The sequence below is a fragment of the Oryzias latipes genome, chromosome 13 (genome assembly GCF_002234675.1).
Source record: "Oryzias latipes chromosome 13, ASM223467v1".
Taxonomy (NCBI): Eukaryota; Metazoa; Chordata; class Actinopteri; order Beloniformes; family Adrianichthyidae; genus Oryzias; species Oryzias latipes.
The window spans coordinates 27,938,096-27,959,066 of record NC_019871.2 but is presented as its reverse complement, the minus strand read 5'-3'; the positions used below and the strand labels follow the sequence as shown (position 1 = coordinate 27,959,066).

At 46.2% G+C, this 20,971-nt stretch overlaps 1 protein-coding gene across 3 annotated transcripts in view; it reads left to right on the top strand.

The window, feature by feature from the left end:
• LOC101154967 (von Willebrand factor A domain-containing protein 5A) overlaps positions 1-20,971 on the top strand; it is a 46,612-nt gene that overhangs the window by 14,872 nt on the left and 10,769 nt on the right. For 2 of the 3 annotated variants that reach the window (XM_023962077.1, XM_023962076.1), the window contains exons 14-17: positions 5,428-5,648; positions 7,790-7,846; positions 11,267-11,314; positions 18,691-18,741. In XM_023962077.1, coding sequence (XP_023817845.1) covers positions 5,428-5,648; positions 7,790-7,846; positions 11,267-11,314; positions 18,691-18,741 — 377 coding nt within the window. The remainder of the gene's footprint in view (positions 1-5,427; positions 5,649-7,789; positions 7,847-11,266; positions 11,315-18,690; positions 18,742-20,971) is intronic. The other variant, XM_023962078.1, reaches the window with a different exon arrangement.

Below are 20,971 nucleotides of genomic sequence, written 5' to 3'. Positions count from 1 at the left end.
GGGGGGCGGGGGACAGTCTATCAGCTGTCCCCAACTTACCCCCTTCCTCATATAACCTCATAATAGGGTGAGGGGGTGGGGGGCTTAGCCTGCGATGAGCCTTGGGGGGGGGGGGGGGTTTACTAGGCAGTGGCCCCCCTCCAATGGTTGCCGTATGGAGTGGGCCCCCCCTCTTTCGGTTTTATTTGCACCTTAGACATGTAGGGCCCTTGGTAGGGGGGGTGCTTGGACATCACTGCCAGCAAGCAGCGGATGTCCTCCTAGCACCCTACCCGCCAATTTTAACCGCACCTTAGACATTTAGGGCCCCTTGATGGGGAGGGTGAGGGGACGTCACTGTGAGTAATCAGGAGATGTCCCCTTAGTGCCCTACCCGCCAATTTTAACTGCACCCCCCTTAGTACACACACCCCTCCCCCCTCAATATATACATCCCAACATAAACACACACACATGCACACACACACCCTCTCAAACACACATACACGCACACACATTTTGCAAGGAAGGTGGGACCTGGGTCCATCTGTCCCCTGCCTCTTCCCTGGTGGGGGGTGCGGGCCCCTTTGCAACGGCGGTCGTGTCCCCGGGGTGCCGGCTTCCTGGGCCCGGCGGTGCTCTCTCCGCGCGGTGGGGGAGTTCACATTACCGGGGGTGTCTGGTCCCTGGGGGGTGGGTTCTGGTCCTTGCTCCTGAGTGCTGGGCCCCGCCAAATTTCCAACTGTGGCCGAGCCTGGTCGGGCCATATTTATAACACCCCTTGTGGGCCCTCTTTTTTTCCCCGGGGTTCCCCCCTCCTGGGCGGGGGCGGCGGGCCCCCTGCCACGCTCCTCCCTGGACCAACCGTGGGCCGGGCGGATGGCTGCCTGGAGTGCGGAGCGGGTCTCCCTTGGGGGGTCCTGGCTCGTACCTGGGGTTGGGGCGGGGGGATGCCCGGAACTCCTGGGTGGTGGTGGGGTGCTCGTTTGGGGCTGTGGGCGTCCTTCTCCGGTGGGGCTCTGCGTTGGGTTCTCCCGGCGCGGCGGGGGGGCTGCTCTCCTGGTTGGGCTGGGGCGGCGCTCTCTTTCCCTCCGTGCTTCCCTGGCCTCTGGCTCTGGGGGCCTTGCGGTGGCCCTGCTGGCCCTGGCCTGGGTGGCGGGCTTGGTCGCCCGGGCGGCGGTTGTTCCCTGCCGGTTCCCGGGTGGCGTTGGGGGGATTCCGGCTGCCGCTGCTACTGCAGCGGGGGGTCTTCGGGTGGGGATGGCTGGGCACTCTCCCTCCTTCTTTTCACGTTCCACCATCCATTTTAGAAGAACATAAACACTCACCTGAGCACTGGTGTAAGCTCACCTTTGCACTAATAGCTTGCATGACTGAATGACTGAAATATTTCACACTAGTTGGTTTTAAGGCATAAGTATGCGTGTGTGAACACTATCTGTTTTGTGTACATGTCGACAGGTGGACATTTTTGCAGCTAGCAGTTGTGTTTATAACATTTGAGTGTGTGTGTGGACGGGCCCCGCCCTTTTTGTACTGCATTTGAACCTTACCATAATGATTAACAACCAGTAAACTTGTTGCTGTATGCTGCTTCATGGTCTTATCCCCCTTCCCCTTCTATTATCACCCCCTACCCCCCCTCTCTCTAGCGTCCCTCTCTCTTCTTCCCCTCTTTCCTTTTCCGTCCGGTCCAACACCAAAGATTTTCAGACATGATTGAAATTAATAAAGTTTGGCCTCAATTACAAAAGGGGCTTATTCAGACATACCTTTGGTTTGTCTGAAGATTAATAACCCCTCTTGTTAAAGCAAAATATGTCCAACACAAGAGGCCCTCAGCTCTCGTCTGTCTGCCCAGCTGTTGGACAGGACAAGTTAGAAAGAAAAAAAAAAAAAAAATCAAACCATGGTAATTTGCTAACGCTGTGACTGCCAGGAATAGTGAGGAATCCAATGACAAGGAGACAAGCTTTGTGGAGAAAAAGGTGGAGGAATTCTTAAAGTCCAAAGGAATTTCTTTGGACACAAACAATGTGAAGATATGCTGACTGCTTCCCAGGACAAAAAAGACAGACAAACCAGAAATCATCTTAAAGTTTGTCAGTTGGAAACACAAAGCAGATTTATTGAAGCAAGGAAGAAATCTGAAGGGAACCAACGTTTACATGAATGACAATCTCACGAAAAGGAATGTCGACATCCCCAGAAGAGCACGTTATTTGAAAAAGCTGGGAATAATTCATGGTACCTCTGTAAAAGACTGTAAATTTATGCCAAACTCCCCTGAGGAGTCCAAGGTTGTTCTTATCAGGAACCTGCAAGATTTGGAAAAATATTTACCGACTACAGTCTAAACAAGAGATAAGTGAAGATGCTGGTCTTACAAGGTGAGGAGATGAACTCTACTATCCATAGCTTCTAAAAAAAACAACACTTTTTCTTCAAATGTCACCTGTAACCAAACGACTTTCAGAGATCTGAATGGTGAGCAAACCGACCTTAAAATATTCAGTTATAATGACAACAACCTCCAAGACATCGACCCTGATCAATTCTTTTCCACTGTTAATATGGACTGTAAATATTACAGCATAGATGACTTTAAAAACTCTGTTAACCCAGAAGAAAAACTGTCAATCATTCACTTTAACAGCAGTAGCATGTGGACCAACTTTGAAGACATCAAGGACTATTTACAGAATATGGGGCATTCCTTTGATATCATAACCATATATGAAACGTGGTTCAGCTGTGACAAGGACGCTGACTGTGAATTGGAAAACTACGAACTTAACTATGTGAACAGAGTAAACAAAAAAGGTGAAGGTGTTGCAATAAATGTGAAAAAAATACTAAGTTTACAGTAATTGATAAATTGTCAGTTGCAGTGGATGGAATACTGGAATGTCTTAAAATTGAAATATGTAACAATTGAGGGAAAATGTCATTTTAAGTGGTGTTTATAGGTCACCAAGGTCAAGCTTAGAAGTTTTCAGTAACTGGATGGAAAAGATGTTAAACTCTCAAAACAACAAAATATTATCCATCAGTGGAGATTTCAGCATGACAATGACCTGAAGCACACAGCCAAGAAACCAAGGAGTGGCTCTGTAAGAAGCATATCAAGGTTCTGGAGTAGCCTAGCCAGTCTCCAGACCTAAATCCAACAGAGAATCTTTGGAGGGAGCTGAAACTCTGCGTTGCTCACCGACAGCCCCGAACCCTGACAGATCTTTTTTTTTTTTTTTTTTTCTTTTTTTTTTTTTTCTAACTTGTCCTGTCCAACAGCTGGGCAGACAGATGAGAGCTGAGGGCCTCTTGTGTTGGACATATTTTACTTTAACAAGAGGGGTTATTAATCTTCAGACAAACCAAAGGTATGTCTGAATAAACCCCTTTTGTAATTGAGGCCAAACTTTATTAATTTCAATCATGTCTGAAAATCTTTGGTGTTGGACCGGACGGAAAAGGAAAGAGGGGAAGAAGAGAGAGGGACGTTAGAGAGAGGGGGGGTAGGGGGTGATAATAGGAGGGGAAGGGGGATAAGACCATGAGGCAGCATAAAGCAACAAGTTTACTGGTTGTTAATCATTATGGTAAGGTTCAAATGTAGTAAAAAACAAAAAAACAAACAAAAAAAAAACAAAAAAGGGGGCGGAGCCTGTCCACACACACTGGAATGTATTAAACACACCTGCTAGCTGCAAAGATGTCCACCTGTCGACATGTACACAAAACAGATAGTGTTCACACGCATACTTATGCCTTAAAACCAACTAGTGTGAAATATTTCAGTCATTCAGTCATGCAAACTGTTAGTGCAAAGGTGAGCTAACACCAGTGCTCAGGTGAGTGTTTATGTTCTTCTAAAATGGGTGGTGGAGCGTGAAAAGAAGGAGGGAGAGTGCCCAGCCATCCCCACCCCAAGACCCCCACCGCAGCAGCAGCGGCAGCCGGAATCCCCCCAACGCCATACGGGAACCGGCAGGGAACAACCGCCACCCGGGCGACCAAGCCCGCCACCCAGGCCAGGGCCAGCAGGGCCGCCGCAAGGCCCCCAGAGCCAGAGGCCAGGGAGGCACGGAGGGAAAGAGAGCGCCGCCCCAGCCCAACCAGGAGAGCAGCCCCCCCGCCGCGCCGGGAGAACCCAACGCAGGGCCCCACCGGAGAAGGACGCCCACAGCCCCAAACGAGCACCCCACCACCACCCAGGAGTTCCGGGCATCCCCCCGCCCCAACCCCAGATACGAGCCAGGACCCCCCAAGGGAGACCCGCTCCGCACTCCAGGCAGCCATCCGCCCGGCCCACGTTTGGTCCAGGGAGGAGTGAGGCAGGGGCCCGCCGCCCCCGCCCAGGAGGGGGGAACCCCGGGGAAAAAAGAGGGCCCACAAGGGGTGTTGTAAATATGGCCCGACCAGGCTCAGCCACAGTTGGAAATTTGGCGGGGCCCAGCACTCAGGAGCGAGGACCAGAACCCACCCCCCAGGGACCAGACACCCCCGGCTCAGATGTACTGTGAACCCCCCCACCGTGCGGAGAGAGCACCGCCGGGCAACCGGCACCCCGGGGACACGGCCGCCGTTGCAAAGGGGCCCGTACCCCCCACCAGGGAAGAGGCAGGGGACAGATGGACCCAGGTCCCACCTTCCTTGCAAAATATGTGTGTTTGAGAGGGTGTGTGTGTGCATGTGTGTGTGTTTATGTTGGGATGTATATATTGAGGGGGGAGGGGTGTGTGTACTAAGGGGGGTGCAGTTAAAATTGGCGGGTAGGGCACTAAAGGGACATCTCCTGATTACTCACAGTGACGTCCCCTCACCCTCCCCACCAAGGGGCCCTAAATGTCTAAGGTGCGGTTAAAATTGGCGGGTAGGGTGCTCAGGGAACCCTGACAGATCTAGAGAAGATCTGTATGGAGGAGTGGGCCAAAATCCCTGCTGCAGTGTGTAGAAACCTAGTGACGAACTACAGGAACCGTTTGACCTCTGTAATTGTTAACAAAGGTTTCTGTACCAAATATTAAAGTTGTTTAAATCAAGTGATCAAATACTTATTTGTCACAGTAATATACAAAAAAATCGTTTAAAAAAATCGTACAACGTGATTTTTGAATATTTCTTCAGATTCTGTCTCTCACTGTGAAAATGCACATATGATGAAAATTTTAGACCCCTCCATGTTTTCTAAGTGGGAGAACTTGCTAATTCACAGGGTGATCAAATACTTATTGACCTCACTGTATATGGATGTCATTTCATCGTCCAGCTCTACCTCTGAGTGTCAAGAATACATTAAAAACATTATAGAATTTTCTGACAAACTCCATAAAACCGTCATAAAACAGAAAAGTCATCCCTCACTAAACAGTCAGACAAGGACAAAAGACTACAATTGGTTTCATTTTTTCATCCTCACGTCCCTTTTTCCTTCTCTTCTGTTTATAGGTTAACAGTCCACAGGTTAGCTGCTCGTTGTTTGATTTGTTCTCTGGAGTTTAAGAAAAAAGAGAACAGAGGGAAGTCAGATAAAGACATGAAGAGGAAGGTGGTGAAGCTCAGTGTCCAATCAGGAGTGAGCAGTCATCACACTGCCTTCATTGCTGTCAACAAAGACAATGGTGATGCTGTTCAAGGACCTCTGGTGCGCAGAAATGTTCCAACCCCTGGTGAGTGTTTTACCATTTAAACTGTAGTCCAGAACTGGAGACAGAGGGTGGGGGAAGGTAAAGATTGTATTTGCAAAGGTTTTACATTTTTCTTTTTCTGTTATGACCCCCTAAACCTTCAAGCACCTTTAATTAGGGGTGGGTGTTGTATCGTATAGGCCGGGGGTCGGCAACCCGCGGCTCCGGAGCCGCATGCGGCTCTTTAGCGCTGCCCTGGTGGCTCCCTGGAGCATTTTCAAAAATGTTTTAAAATGTAAATAGATGGGAGAGAGAAATATTTATTTTGCTTTAATACGCTTTCTGTAGGAGGAAAAACAAGACACTAGTATTCTTTATTTTATCCAATGTTGTAAGAGCTTGCAGAATTGAAAGTGTAATGCCCAGCAAGTACATCACTTACAGTTGGACAACGCTATAAGTTGAAGTGTCAGTCAACTGACTGCATTGCAAACAAGTCACACGACTCTGCAGAGTCTCAGAGAGGAATAGGTAATTAGAGAAGCTGAAAGCATACTCTCCTTTCCAGCATTGTTAATCCCAAAGAGGAATGGGTAATGAGAGAAGCTGAAAGCATACTCTCCTTTCCAGCATTGTTAATCCCAATTTGTTATTAACACGGATTACATTGAACATTGCACTGTACTCATCAACCTCTCTCCCTTCCACACTCATGGTCCAACAAAAAGAAACAAACATAACAGGAAGAATAAACTAAGGTGGAAAAACAAAACTGCCATATGAAAAGAAACGTGGGCAAACAGAAACACTCATGCTGAGCCCTAATTAGATCAGGAAACTGCGTCCCACAATCCCCTGCTGCTAACAGACCTAAAATGCACATGACCGCCACTAGCCCCGCCTTCACCCCCTAAGGCTCATGGGAAGTGGGAGTTATAGGGTAAAACCTTGAGTAAGAGTGTTGTGAACTGAACTCAGGTTCATGCTGTTTGTGCTGATTGTGAGTGCTGGAACAAGTGGACTTATTACAGAGAAATAGAGTTTGGCTCTCCTGCTAGTAATTTGTCATTGAGATTGTGCGGGGTTGTGAGTTGTTAGAGACACGGACAGCTCTCTAAGGAAGTCTCTTGGTAAACAGTGTAGTTGCTGCAACTCCGCTCAGGAGACGGTCCGGCTGAGTCATCACAATATTAGGCTTCAGCATTTCTGTCAACAGAGATTTGCGTCATAGCTTACGACACACGTTTCTACCAGTGGGGCTTTTTTTTAACTTTCAGCGGACCGCTAAACAGCTGGCTGATGTAAATGGAACTGCCGTCAGTTCCGTGCATAGCTTGATGAAGTTGAAAGCGAATATTCTGATCTCTTGCTACACAACGAAGTCCGATGGCTGTCCAGGGGTGACGCTTTCCATCACTTTGTTGTCTGTTTCGAACACGTGAAAACATTCCTGAAAAGCAAAGACCTGAACTACCCGCAACTGGAAGATACTGAGTGGCTGGAAAAGCTGCACTTTTTGGTGGATATGACTGACAAGCCATCTAAACGAGCTGAATGAAAGTCTGCAGGCGCCGCAAATGCTTGAAGCTTCGTCATGCACGTTCCATTTTATTGTTTTGTGTTTGAATCCTCAAAATAAAATGACATCAAAATCAGATTTCTTTATTAAATGTCTTTCATTTTATCAAAGCAATGAAACATAATTCATTGATATTGTAATGAAGTTAAACTTGCACAACAGAGCAGTCCCGTGACGCGTCATTCCCTGCAGAATGCACTGCAGGGCAAATAAACATTTAATCGTTAATAATGCTCATTATGTGTTTCAAGCAACTTAGTCATTTTGATAGTAGGCTAAAATATCTAATATAGACACATATTGCATGTGTTGCCTTCATTATAATGCTTAAATAGGGCTTTTAATATTTTGCGGCTCCAGACATATTTGTTTTTTGTTTTTTTCGTCCAATTTGGCTCTTTCAACATTTTGGGTTGCCGACCCCTGGTATAGGCCCTCCTTTTTGAGTGGTGGTATGACAGAGAAGGTTCAAAATGGAGTAGGTTTGGGGTCTACAGGGCACAAGACCACTCAGGACCCATTCAGGTGCAGGTGGGACCTGGTGGGGCCTTAGATTAGATTCTGTGTTTAATGATATGGTTGCATTTTGTGTTTATTTCTTCAGCTAAAGGTCTTTCTCTTCATCGTCCATCAGAGGCAAAAAATGGTTCTGTTTATATGGGTAAGTGACATAAGGATGGAGAAAATATAATACCTTTATGTGTGTGTGTGTGTGTGTGTGTGTGCGTGTGTGTATATGTATATATATATAGAGAGAGAGAGAGAGAGAGAGAGAGAGAGAGAGAGAGAGAGAGAGAGAGAGAGAGAGAGAGAGAGAGAGAGAGAGAGAGAGAGAGAGAGAGAGAGAGAGAGAGAGAGAGAGAGAGAGAGAGAGAGAGAGAGAGAGAGAGAGAGAGAGAGCTCGGTTGGTAAGGTGCAGGACTGTCATGCAGGAAACCCGGGTTCGATTCCCAGGAACGAACAATCAATGGAGATGGGGCAATTACCATACCAAAGACGGGCAATTAACATCACCCAGTAAGGGTCCTTGGGCAAGACCCTTGCCTTAAGAACTGGAGAAAGCATGGAAAGTGAAGGTGACAGTGGTGCCTGTGGTAATTGGAGTACTCGGGGCAGTAACCCCCAAGAGGGGCATTTTATAAATATATATATATATATATATATATATATATATATATATATATATATATATATATATATATATATATATATATATATATATATATATATATATATATATATATATAAAACAAAAACAAACGCCCCTCTCACCCTGCGAGGGTGGTTTCTCCTCCAAGCTCGGGTCCTGCACCAGAGGCCTGGGAGCTTGAGGGTCCTGCGCAGTATCTTAGCTGTTCCTAGCACTGAGCTTTTCTGGACTGAGATGTCTGAGGTCTTTCCAGGTATCTGTTGTAGCCACTCCTCCAGCTTGGGGGTTACTGCCCCGAGTGCTCCAATTACCACAGGCACCACTGTCACTTTCACTTTCCAGGCTTTCTCCAGTTCTTCTCTGAGTCCCTGGTATTTCTCCAGTTTCTCATGTTCCTTCTTCCTGATGTTCATATCGCTTGGCACTGCCACATCCACCACAACGGCTTTCCTCTGTTCTTTATCCACCACTACAATGTCTGGTTGGTTCGCCATTACCATCCTATCAGTCTGGATCTGGAAGTCCCACAGGATCTTTGCCCTCTCATTCTCTAGCACCTTCGGAGGTGTTTCCCATTTTGACCTTGGGGTCTCCAGTTCATATTCTGCACACATGTTCCTGTATATTATTCCAGCCACTTAATTGTGGCGCTCCATGTATGCTTTCCCTGCCAGCATCTTACATCCTGCAGTTATGTGCTGGATTGTTTCAGGTGCCTCTTTGCACAGCCTACACCTTGGGTCTTGTCTGATGTGGTAGATCTGAGCCTCTATCGCTCTGGTCCTCAGGGCTTGTTCCTGAGCTGCCAGGATGAGCGCTTCAGTACTGTCCTGTAGGCCAGCCCTTTCTAGCCATTTGTAGGACTTCTTGATATCGGCCACTTCAGTTACGGTCCGATGGTACATCCCATGCAGGGGTTTGTCCTCCCATTAGGATCTGTTCTCCAGCACTGTATCCTCTGCTCTCCATTGCCTGAGAGATTCCCTGAGCACACTATCATTTGGGGCCTTGAGCTTGATGTACTCATGCATCTTGGATGTTTCATCCTGGATAGTGGCTTCTACGCTCACTAGTCCTCAGCCTCCTTCCTTGCGGCTAGCATACAGTCTCAGGGTGCTGGATTTGGGATGGAACCCTCCATACATGGTGAGGAGCTTTCGTGTTTTAACATCCGTGGTCTGTATCTCTTCCTTTGGCCATCTTATTATTTCTGCAGGGTATCTGATAACTGGCAGTGCGTAGCTGTTTATTGCCCGGGTCTTGTTCTTGCCATTTAGCTGGCTTCTCAGGACTTGCCTTACTCGTTGGAAGTATTTAGCTGTTGCAGCTTTCCTTGTTGCCTGCTCAGGGTTGCCATTTGCCTGTGGAATTCCAAGGTACTTGTAACTGTCCTCGATGTCTGCTATTGGTCCTTCTGGGAGTGAGACCCCTCCTGTGTGGACTACCTTGCCTCTCTTTGTCACCATCCGGCTGCATTTCTCTAGCCCAAATGACATCCCAATGTCAGTACTGTAGATCCTGGTGGTGTGGATCAGGGAGTCAATGTCACGCTCGCTCTTAGCATATAGCTTGATGTCATCCATGTAGAGGAGGTGACTGATGTTGGCCCCATTTCTGAGTCGATATCCATAGCCAGTCTTGTTGATTATTTGGCTGAGGGGGTTCAGAGCTATGCAGAACAGCAGTGGGGACAGAGCATCACCTTGGTATATCCCACATTTGATGGACACTTGTGCAAGTGGCTTCCCATTGGCTTCAAGGGTGGTTTTCCACAGCTTCATTGAGTTTCCTATGAAGGCTTTTAGAGTCCTGTTGATGTTGTACAGCTCCAAGCATTCAGTGATCTATGTGTGTAGCATTGAGTCATAGGCCTTCTTGTAATCAATCCAGGCTGTGCACAGGTTGGTGTGTCATGACTTGCAGTATTGAGTGACTGTTCTGTCGAGCAGGAGTTGGTGTTTGGCTCCTCTGGAGTCTCTACCAATGCCCTTCTGTGATACTCATGAATTGATCCATGTGCGTATTTATCTTGGTTGCAATGATGCCTGACATGAGCTTCCATGTTGTGGACAGACAGGTTATTGGCCGGTAGTTGGATGGGACTGCACCCTTTGAGGGATCTTTCTGGATCAGGATTGTTCGCCCTTCCGTTAGCCATTTGGGATGAGTCCCATCTCTTAGCAGCTGGTTCATTTGTGCTGCCAGGCGCTCGTGGAGTGCGGTAAGCTTCTTTAGCCAGTAGGCATGTATCATGTCAGGGCCTGGTGCTGTCCAGATTTTCATACCTGAGACTCTTTCTTGGATGTCTGCCACCGTGATGGTTACTGGATTCTGTTCAGGGAGGTTGCTATGTTCTTTTCTCAGAGAAACCAGCCACTGGGCATTGCTGTTATGATCTGTCTCTTTCTCCCATATACTTTTCCAGTACTGTTCAGTTTCTATCCTTGGTGGGTCTGCTTGGCTGTTTTGACCCTGCCACTGAGCGTACACTTTTGCAGGTTGAGTTGCGAAGAGCCTGTTTATTCGTCTGGCTTCATTGTCTCTTGTGTACCTCTTTAGGTGGGTGCTCAAGGCTAGGAACCTTTGTTTGGCAGTTTCCAGTGCTTCAGGTATGGGCATCTGGCTGTATCTCTTAGGTACTTGCTTTCTCATTGTACCTCTTTGAGCCTCTGTCAGCTTACCCACATCCTTCCGAGTTGCCTTGATTTTGGCCTCTAACCGTTGCTTCCATATATATATATATATATATATATATATATATATATATATATATATATATATATATATATATATATATATATATATATTTGGGGACAGGGCACAAGACCACTCAGCACCCATTCAGGTGCAGGTGGGGACCCGGTGGGGCCTTAGATGAGATTATGTGTTTAATAATTTTGTTGCATTTTGTGTTTATTTCTTCTTCTGAAGCTCTTCGTCATCATCGTCCCATGGTGGAAGAGTTATATGGGTCTCAAGGTAAGTGAAATTAGAAAGGAGTAAATGTAAAAAATATTTTGTCTATTCTTTATTATTACAATGAACAAATACACAACAACATGTACATAAACAGCTAAAAATGTATTTTAAAAAACAATAATCGGGCATTACAGAGATTTTTTTTATCGTGAAGAAGTGTGCCAAGCAGAGCTGCTCCAGAGCTGCAGGAACAAGAAGCAGGGAATAATGGTCCTTGAACATTCACATCAATAAGCCTGCGGTAGCCGATACACAGCCTCAGACCACCATCTTTCTTTTTGACAAAGAAAAAGCCAGCTGAGGCTGGAGATGTAGATGTCTCGGATGAAGCCCTTTGCTAACTTCTCTTGGATGTTAGCCTGCATGGCTTCAGACTCAGGTTGATACTGCGGTAACATACACACCTGAGTGGGCATAGCTCTGGTCAGAGGGTCGATGGCGCAGACCTCGAACCGGTGTGAGCTGTGTGGCACGCTGCTTGTTGAAAGCCTCTCACATGTCCTCGTGTTGAGCCGGCAACCCCACCACCTACCCTGTCACGTTGATCTCTGCGAGGGTGGTGGCTGCAATTGCATAATAGATCTCTGACCTTTCAGGGGCCTAAAGGCAGTGTTGCCGGCAACAAGAAGAGGTGAATATGAATCTGTTCTCTGACCAGTTTATAGTAGGATCATGATTTTCCAGCTATGGCAGAGAGAGGATGATGGGACATCGAGGGGACTCGATGGCAAAGACACAGAGATACTCCTTATGGTGATCCGAAGAGACAACTGTAATATCCTGAGTCAGGAACCAGATCTGGCCCAACCCCAGGGGCTTTTCGTCTAGGCTGGTTACAGCCACCTGCGCATTGCAGGTGAGCAAAGGGACATCATGAGAATGAGCAAAAGCCAGGTCAATGAAATTCCCTGCCGCCCCAGAGTCAATCATAGCTTGAGTTTCCACAGTTTTCATAGCGTGGTGTAACCGGCAGAATAATGGTGAGCATGAGTTCCCTTACCGGTTCTGCAGAGCATTGTGGGTCAACGGTGTTGGGACAGGTGTTGCCAACATGGACAGGCCGACCGCAGTAGAGGCAAAGATTGTCCTAGAAACGCCTTGCTCTCTCCCCTGGAGAGAGCTGGGTGGAGCTGAGTTGCATAGGCTTGTGATGGGAGCCAGTGGCCCCTGGGAGAAACGGTGAGACAGGCATGACGTTCATTGAGGCTGGATTGCGTGGCCGCTGGGTTCCCAGCAGGCTTTCCAGCAGGCTTTCCAGTTTAATGGTGAGGGCTATGAGTTGATCCAAGGATAATCCCTTGTTGGGTTGCTGGTTCCCACTGCAACTCAGTGGTACGTCCCTCAGGGTAAGCCGTCGCCAGCTAGCTACTTCTCCAGTCTGAGCGTGCCGCCAGAGTCCGGTGGCAGGCAAACAGAGTCAAATACAGGGTCCAATACAGGTCCAAAAATAAGGCTATGTAAGGAGGGCAGAGTGCCACAAACAATACTTTGCACTGAGTGAGACAAAGTGCCACAAACAATACTTTGCACTGAGTGAGACAAAGTGCAGTGCTTAACCCTTGTGCTATCCTAGGCACTTTAACATTGGGAGTTGGGTCATCTAGACCCGGGGTGGGTTTAGATGCAGAGCCGCATGCAGCCGCCTGCAGCTCTTGGCCAATGACCATGCGGCTCTTTGCGTCTCATCATATTTTCTATAAACTGTGCCTCATTTCACAATTTTTTTCCCTCTTAAACCACACTCAAACCATCAGAGGGCATTAAAAATAAATAATAATAAAAGTAATTTTGCAGTGTGTGTGTGTTTGATTCTGCTCCCGACAAATACGTGGCCGCCAATCATTTGCGTATGTTACACCCAATGCCGGAACACAGAGATAAACCTTTGATGTGCGTGCAGACTGTTACCCTCATGGTCAAAATGGTGAAATTCAGAGTATAAAGATAAACACATGACGTTTCTGGAAGAACGGGAAGATTCTTACTTTTTTACTGAACAGCAAGTCTCTATGTTTGTTATTATGAGCTTTTGGAAGCAGTAAAAGAGTTCATGGCAGAAAAGAACAAAACGTATCCCGGAGAAAATTAAAAACTTTTCCTGATCTGACACAATTTGTCTCCTTTATTAAAAAGTTGAAGCTTTTCTAAGTGCACATTAAAAATGGCAAACATCACACTTTCCTTCTTTGTGGAGCTCACAGCAGAAAGCTGCAATCCAAATGAATTAAGCGCAGAACGAAACCTGCTTGTGCAACTGGACGGAAACGACCGCAGATCACTTTTCTCATGGATCCTTTAATGCAGAGACTGACTGCCTAAGATCCCCGCTTGTCACTGATGAGGCAGCGAGAGAACTGGAGATGATTGGCAGGGCAAGGCAAGGCAAGTTTATTTGTATTGCACAATTCTTACACAAAGTAATTCAAGGTGCTTCACAAAACAGAAAAATGCATTAAAATCACAATACATCATAGAAATAATCAACGTAAAATTTACTTTAACATAAAAGAAAAAATTTGAAAATTGATTTAAAAATAAAGGAAGGAAAGGAAAGAAAAGTGCAGATAGGACCTTTCAGTCATATACACGGCTAAACAGAAATGTTTTAAGTCTAGATTTGTACATGGACACAGAAGAGGCCTGTCTTATGACTTCAGGGAGGCTGTTCCAGATTTTAGCTGCAGAATATTGAAACGCTGATTCCCCTTGTTTAGTTCTGACTCTGGGAATCAACAGGAGGCCGGCCCCTGAGGTCCTCAGAGTACGAGATGGTTCATATGGCACTAACATGTCAAAGATGTACTTTGGTGCGCGGCCATGGGGAGACTTGTACACAAGCAGAGCTGCTTTGAAGTCTATTCTTTGAGGTACAGGGAGCCAGTGCAGAGACCTGAGCACAGGTCTAATGTGATCATACTTCCTGGTTCTGGTCAGGACTCGAGCAGCAGCATTCTGGATGTACTGAAGCTGTTTCACAGCTCGTTTGGAGAGGCCGGTGAGCAGGCCGTTACAGTAGTCTAACCTACTGGAGACAAATGCATGAATAAGTATCTCCAGGTCTGGCTTTGACATTATGTTTTTGATTTTGGCAATGTTTTTTCAGATGGTAAAATGCCGCTGATGTTACTGACTTGATATGGCTGTTAAAGTTCAGGTCAGAATCCATGATTACCCCTAGATTTCTGACTTGATTTGAGGGTTTAAGAGACAGAGAATGAAGGTAGCTGCTGACACTTTCTCTTTGTTTCTGTGGGCCAAAAATAAAAACTTCGGTCTTGTTTGAGTTTAGCTGGAGAAAGTTGTTCTGCATCCACGCACTGATCTGTTGGAGGCAGTGGCTGAATTAATCCACCGGCCCATATTCACCTGTTGTCAGTGACACGTAGATCTGAGTATCATCTGCATAGTTGTGATGAGATATGTTATTACTGTGTATTAACTGCCCTAGTGGCAGCATGTAGAGGTTGAACAGAAGGGGTCCCAGGATCGATCCCTGGGGCACACCACAAGTCAAGGCCATGTAGTCTGAGACACAACTCCCAATTTCAACAAAGTATTTCCTGTCTTCTAGATAAGAGTTGAGCCAACTTAGGGCAGATCCAGAGATACCAACCCAGTCTTGGAGTCTGTGCAAAAGGATCCCATGATCAACAGTATCAAAGGCATCACTCAGGTCTAGCAGGATTAAGACAGTGACTTTGCCATCATCAGTGTTCAGGCGGATGTCGTTGGTTACCTTGATAAGAGCAGTTTCTGTGCTATGATGGGGTCTAAAACCTGACTGGAAAACATCAAATGAATTGTTTAATAAGACAAAGTCAGTGAGCTGTTGGTAGACAACTTTTTCAAGGACTTTTCCTAAAAATGGCAGATTAGAGATAGGTCTGTAATTATTCAGTAAACTAGGATCAAGACCGCTTTTCTTCAGGAGAGGTTTAATGACTGCAGTTTTTAAGGCCTCGGGAAATATTCCAGATTGAAGAGACATGTTAACTATTTGAGTAATTGATGGCAACACACTGTTCAGGACAGACTTTAGAAATCTAGTGGGTAACACATCAAGGCAGCATGTAGACGAGCTCAGACGGGTGATGGTCTCTTGGACAGTTTGGTCAGTGACAGGTACAAAGTGAGTCAGCTTAGAGTGAGTAGGTGGCCGTTCGATAGTTATATGTGTTGTGGAGTTGATGGCTTTTTTAATGCCCTGAACCTTGTCATTAAAAAATAAAGCAAACTCATTACATTTAGGTGTGCAAACCAGTTCTAATGGTAGCTGGGTTGGAGGGTTAGTTAATATATTTACTGTTCTGAACAGGACACAAGAGTTGCTGCTGCAACTTCCAATGATTTCAGAGAAGTACTTTTCCGTTGTTCTGCATAAGATCTGGTTGTGAGCGTACAACTCCCCCTTATACATTCCATAATGAACCTGGAGTTTTGACTTTCGCTCAGCTCTGCGGCACTGTTGTTTCTGTGCCCTGACTAGATCATCTTTCCTCCAGGGAGCTTTTGTCTATGTTTTCTCAATTTAACCTTCATAGGGGCAATGGCATCCAGAACATTCAAGATGCTAGAAGTAACAGAATTCAGCATTTCATCAACATTTCAGGGTTTTTCATTTCTACAAACTTTGCCCTAGTGCGCTCATTTATTTGTCTCCTTTGGACAACTGCAGGGCCAGGCGGTGGTTTGGGAGCAACAGACAGGTCAAAGAATACACAGAAATGATCAGAGAGGGCGACATCAACCACACTGACATTGTAAATAGTAACCCCCCTTTGTGATGAGCAGGAACAGAGTGTGCCCTCTGCTGTGGGTGGGGCAACTCACATGCTGAATTAGATCAAAGGTTTCAAGGACAACATTGCGCTCTTTTGCATTTCTTTCATTGACATTATCAACATGAACATTAAAATCACCTGTAATGACTAGACCATCAAAGTCTGTGCACACAACTGAGAGCATTTCAGTGAAATCATCAATGATACTGAGGAGGTTTGTAAATGACTAAGCAGAGTAAGGGAAGAGTTTGTTTTAACTCAATCTTAAAGGACACATACTCAAAGGATGAAAACACACCAAATGATAGTCTGTGGGTTGCAATATTATCTCTAAACAGTGCAGAAACACTTCCACCCTTTTTATTTTCTCGTATTTCCGATTCATGTTTGGGAGCCGGTTTAGCTCGTGCTGGTTTGCGGCGCCTTCCGTCCGTGAAACCAGGGTTCAACTCCGGGCTGCTCCCTGTTCCCTTCTCTACCTCTGTGCCGGTTTGAGAAGGTTGCGTCAGGAAGGGCATCCGGCATAAAAGCATTGCCAAGTTTACCATGCGAATTGTTCGCTGTGGCAACCCCTGATGGGAGAAGCCGAAAGAGGAAGAAGATTTCCGATTCATGTTTGTAGTTGTAGTTGATTCGACTAGAACTATGTTTCCTGTGTTTTTGTCAAGTTTCAGTTAATAACATAAAATCAAGATTAAAAGAAGAGATAACATTATTGATTAAAAATGATTTGTTGCATAAAGATCTGACATTGAGTGCAGCAAGTTTGAGATTAATTTCCTTGGGACTGGTCAAAATCTTCTTGCAAGGGATATGAACTAGATTTCTTTGATTGTACAGTCTAACTGCCCTTTTTTGCATTCTACGTGGTGCAACTACAGGTATAGCACCAGAAGGAAGCTGTTCATCACAGGGCCCCAGTTTGACATAACCTTTCCTAGGACACTGGGGGCCCGTTTCATCCTAGCTCTGGGGGATAGCACGTCTAGAGGCGCGCAGGGGAGGTTGAGTTGAGGGTAGTTTGGGTGATGGACCAGGAGGAGTGGGAGCTGGACGGGATTTGGGTGACCGACGGAGGGGGCGTGTTGGAGGGGGTCTATGATTAAGCTGAAATCTTTTTAAAAGAAGGCCCTGTTACGTTTTGGAGAACAGAAAAATACCTGTGTGTAAAAGAGCTGCTCTCAAGCTGCTGTTGACGTTCTCCTCAACAAATCAAGGCATCGTTCCGTTCTGACCGACACTCACGTAAAGGAACCGATCGGAGTGGCTACAACTGGCTCGGGGTTTGCCCCACTATCAGCCCCTTAGACTCATGGGAAGTGGGGAATCTTAAGTGTAAAACCATGAGCCAGGGAGCTGTTAGCAGAAGTGAGTTCCATGCTGTTTGGCTGTTTCAGTTAATGTGCTCTTAATGTGGATAGGGGGGGCGAAAATCGTAGCCAGTTTAATGGTAGCTTGGCTCTTGTTTGCTACGTTCAAGAATGAACGGAGTCATTGCAGTGTATTGACATTTAAGAAATTATTTGCTTTTGATGCAAAAAGTCAGTAATTCCATTTTAAATAAAAAAACATGTAAAAGCAAGATATTCTAATGAAGGTATAAATTAGTTTAAGTTGCTCAAAAGTGAAATGTAATGTATTTAATGTTTTTATTGTGAATATGAATCACTTAGACACCAGAAGGATGCTCTGTGCAGATGTTTGTGGTGATGTTTGTGTAAGTGTCGTTGAAAGAGGAATGTTGAGATACAAAGAATTACCAGTTGAAAGATGAATGGTGAAATATTCAGTTATTCAGAGTGAGACAGAGAGAGAGAAAGAGAGCGTGTGTGTGTGTGTGTGTGTATGTATGAAATGAGACAGGTAGCTGTGTGTGTGGAGGGGGTATCTGAACTCCAGGGTAGTCGCTGTGTTAACTCTGGCTAAGCTGCATTTGATGTGTGTGTTGAGGGAGGACACTTTCCTTGAAATAAACACAAGTACAATACTTCCTGTTCTGTTGTAGGAAGAGGAGTGTGTTATGGAAAATAATCTGGCATTAATTGCGTGTTTGTGTGTACGTCTTGGCAGGTCAGTGTGGTGTGGCTCTTTGACTCTCACAGTGAAAGAATTCGGCTCTTGGTGTCAAACTTGTTCGCCACCACTGATCTAGACCCACTAGACAGTGCTCTGAACCTTTTTTCTTCAATGACTTGTGATCTTCACTGGTGTCCATGGATTACATGAAACCTTTCCACCTTTATCCACCTTTGTCATGCTTAGGGAGAACAGGTCAATGTAAGGGTGGGGTCATCTAACATAGCACAAGGGTTAAGTAGACTGTGATTGATTGAGTGAATGAGAGTCAGGTGTGTGGCATCCAGGAAGTGCACAGTGGGGTTGCTGGGAGATGAAGTGCAATCAATTCTCTGAAGATGGTTCCCGATGGTGACCAGAGGTGGAGACAGAGTTCTGACTGCTGACAATGAGTCAGTCAAAAATGATCATATCAGCAACCAAATTAAAAAATCAAAAATTCAAGTGCAGGTGGCGACCCAGTTTTTCATTCTGTGTTTAATCATATTGTGCATTTTGTGTTTATTTCTTCTTCTAAAGGTCTTTGTCATCCTTGTCCCGATGTGAGAGAGATGTTATATGGGTCTCTTGGTAAGTGAAATTAGGATGGAGAACATGTAAAAATTATTTTGTCTATTCTTTATTATTACAATGAACAAATACACAACTACATGTTTGTAAACAGCTAAAAATGTATTTTATAACAATAATTGGGCATTACAGAGATTTTTTATTTAATAAATTGACATTATTCAGTTTTACTAAAACGTTGCTTCACTTTAGTTTGTATTTCATGCTGCTGACTTAAATCCCTGTTTATGGTTTTCTATAGTAGAGAAATATTCAGTCTTGCAAGATTTTGCAATGTTGCGATTGCACCAATCAATTATTCGATATTCAAAGGGTTTATTATCATATGCACAGTAAAGAAACAGGTTTCCCTGTACAATGAAATTCTTTCTTTGCTGTCTGCTCCGAATGCCAAAAGGTATAGAGGAAACTGAAACAATTCACACACAACATACACACAAAAACACAAGATGTCGAGTGGCAATTTTAAAAGTGCAAATGAGCAAAAAGTGATAATAACAGTAGTGCACGATGAGGATCTGCAAAGGTGCAGTTCGTTGTTTCAGACTCCTATCAGCTGTTAAGGAGTCTGATGGCAGAGGGAAAGAAAGAGTTCTTGAGTCTGGTGGTTCTGCACTTCACACTCCTGTACCTCCGTCCTGAGGGGAGGAGGGTGAACAGACCTCGTTGCAGGTGGGTGGGGTCCTTGACGATGGAGGCAGCTCTTCTGCAGACCCTGCGTTTGCATATGCTCTGCAGCGAGGGAAAAGGAGTCCTGATGATCTTGGACGCAGTCTTCACCACTCTCTGCAGGCGTTTGCGGTCCATGACGGTAGAGCTGCCGTACCACACTGCGATGCAGCTGGTCAGAATGGACTCAACCATGCAGCTGTAGAAGTTGCGGATCTTTGGGGACATGCCGAACCTCCTCAGCCTCCTCAGAAAGAACAGCCACTGATGAGCTTTCTTCACCAGCTGTGACGTGTTCAGTGTCCAGGTGAGGTCCTGGCTGAGGTGGACCCCCAGATATTTGAAGCTGCTCACCCTCTCCACTTCCAGACCCTGGATGAGAAGCGGCTGATGAGGGTTCCTTCTCTCCTTGCTCATGTCCACTATCAACTCCTTTGTCTTGTCTGTGTTGAGGGTGAGGTTGTTGTCCTCACACCATGTCACCAGACTGGCCACCTCCCTCCTGTAGGCTGCTTCGTCCCCGCCAGTGATGCGTCCTATCACAGCTGTGTCGTCAGCGAACTTCAGGATCGCAGCATTGCTGCAACTTTGGTTAATAGCTCTCATGTTAAACACTGGTCAAACTGTCCCTGCCAATCAAATTTAGAGGCTCAAACATAGGGAAACGTAACCATTAAAACACACCCCTACATTTCCTTGTGAGGAGGATGCCAACATGGCTCATAAAGTCTCTCATTTTCTTAAAGTCGGTTTTTAAATATTCCTTATAAATGTCATAATTCTCAGGCAAGACAGAACCAGACGCTGAAACCCAGAATGATCACAAGAGTGAGTGGCTTGGTAAGTAGCTTTAAGGATGAGGTTGTTTTCAGCGGCTTGATGATCCAGACTAGAGTGTGGCTTGGCTGGAGGTGATACTGCGGCGGAACGGCTCCAGAGTTCTTCGAGGCAGCAGTTAAGCACTTGGGAACTTCCACACAGGTGACCTTCGTTGTGTTGAATCCTGAGACACGGACGCACAAGATGAGAACAAGGCAAGGCAAGAGTAAACAAGGCATGAGCTGGCAGACCAGACCGTAGTCACCATTAGGGGTAACGAACTGGCGTCGGATGATGAAGCTGGGTCTCCTTAAGAGCAGCAGGGTTGATGAGGGTGAAGTGGTCACATCTGGTGGAGTCAAGAGCAGAGAAGAGGGGGGGGGGGGGGGGGGCGGACAGAGGCATCGTGACAGTACACCCCCCCCCCCCCCCCCCCAACGACCGCCTCCAGGCGGTCCAGGTCGACGATCCGGGTGAGGACGGTAGAAATCGGAGATGAGGGGGTCCAAGATGAGGGAACGGGAGACCCAGGATCGTTCTTCAGGACAATAACCCCCCCAGTCCACAAGAAACTGATGGCCGCGACGCCGGCGCCGGACATCCAGAATGCGACTGACGGTGTACGCCGGAGCGCCATCAATGAGCCGGGCCGTTGGAGGGGAAGCGGAAGGCGGGCACAAACTGCTGTCCATAACTGGCTTGATTTGGGAGATGTGAAATGACGGGTGTACCTTGAGGGTTG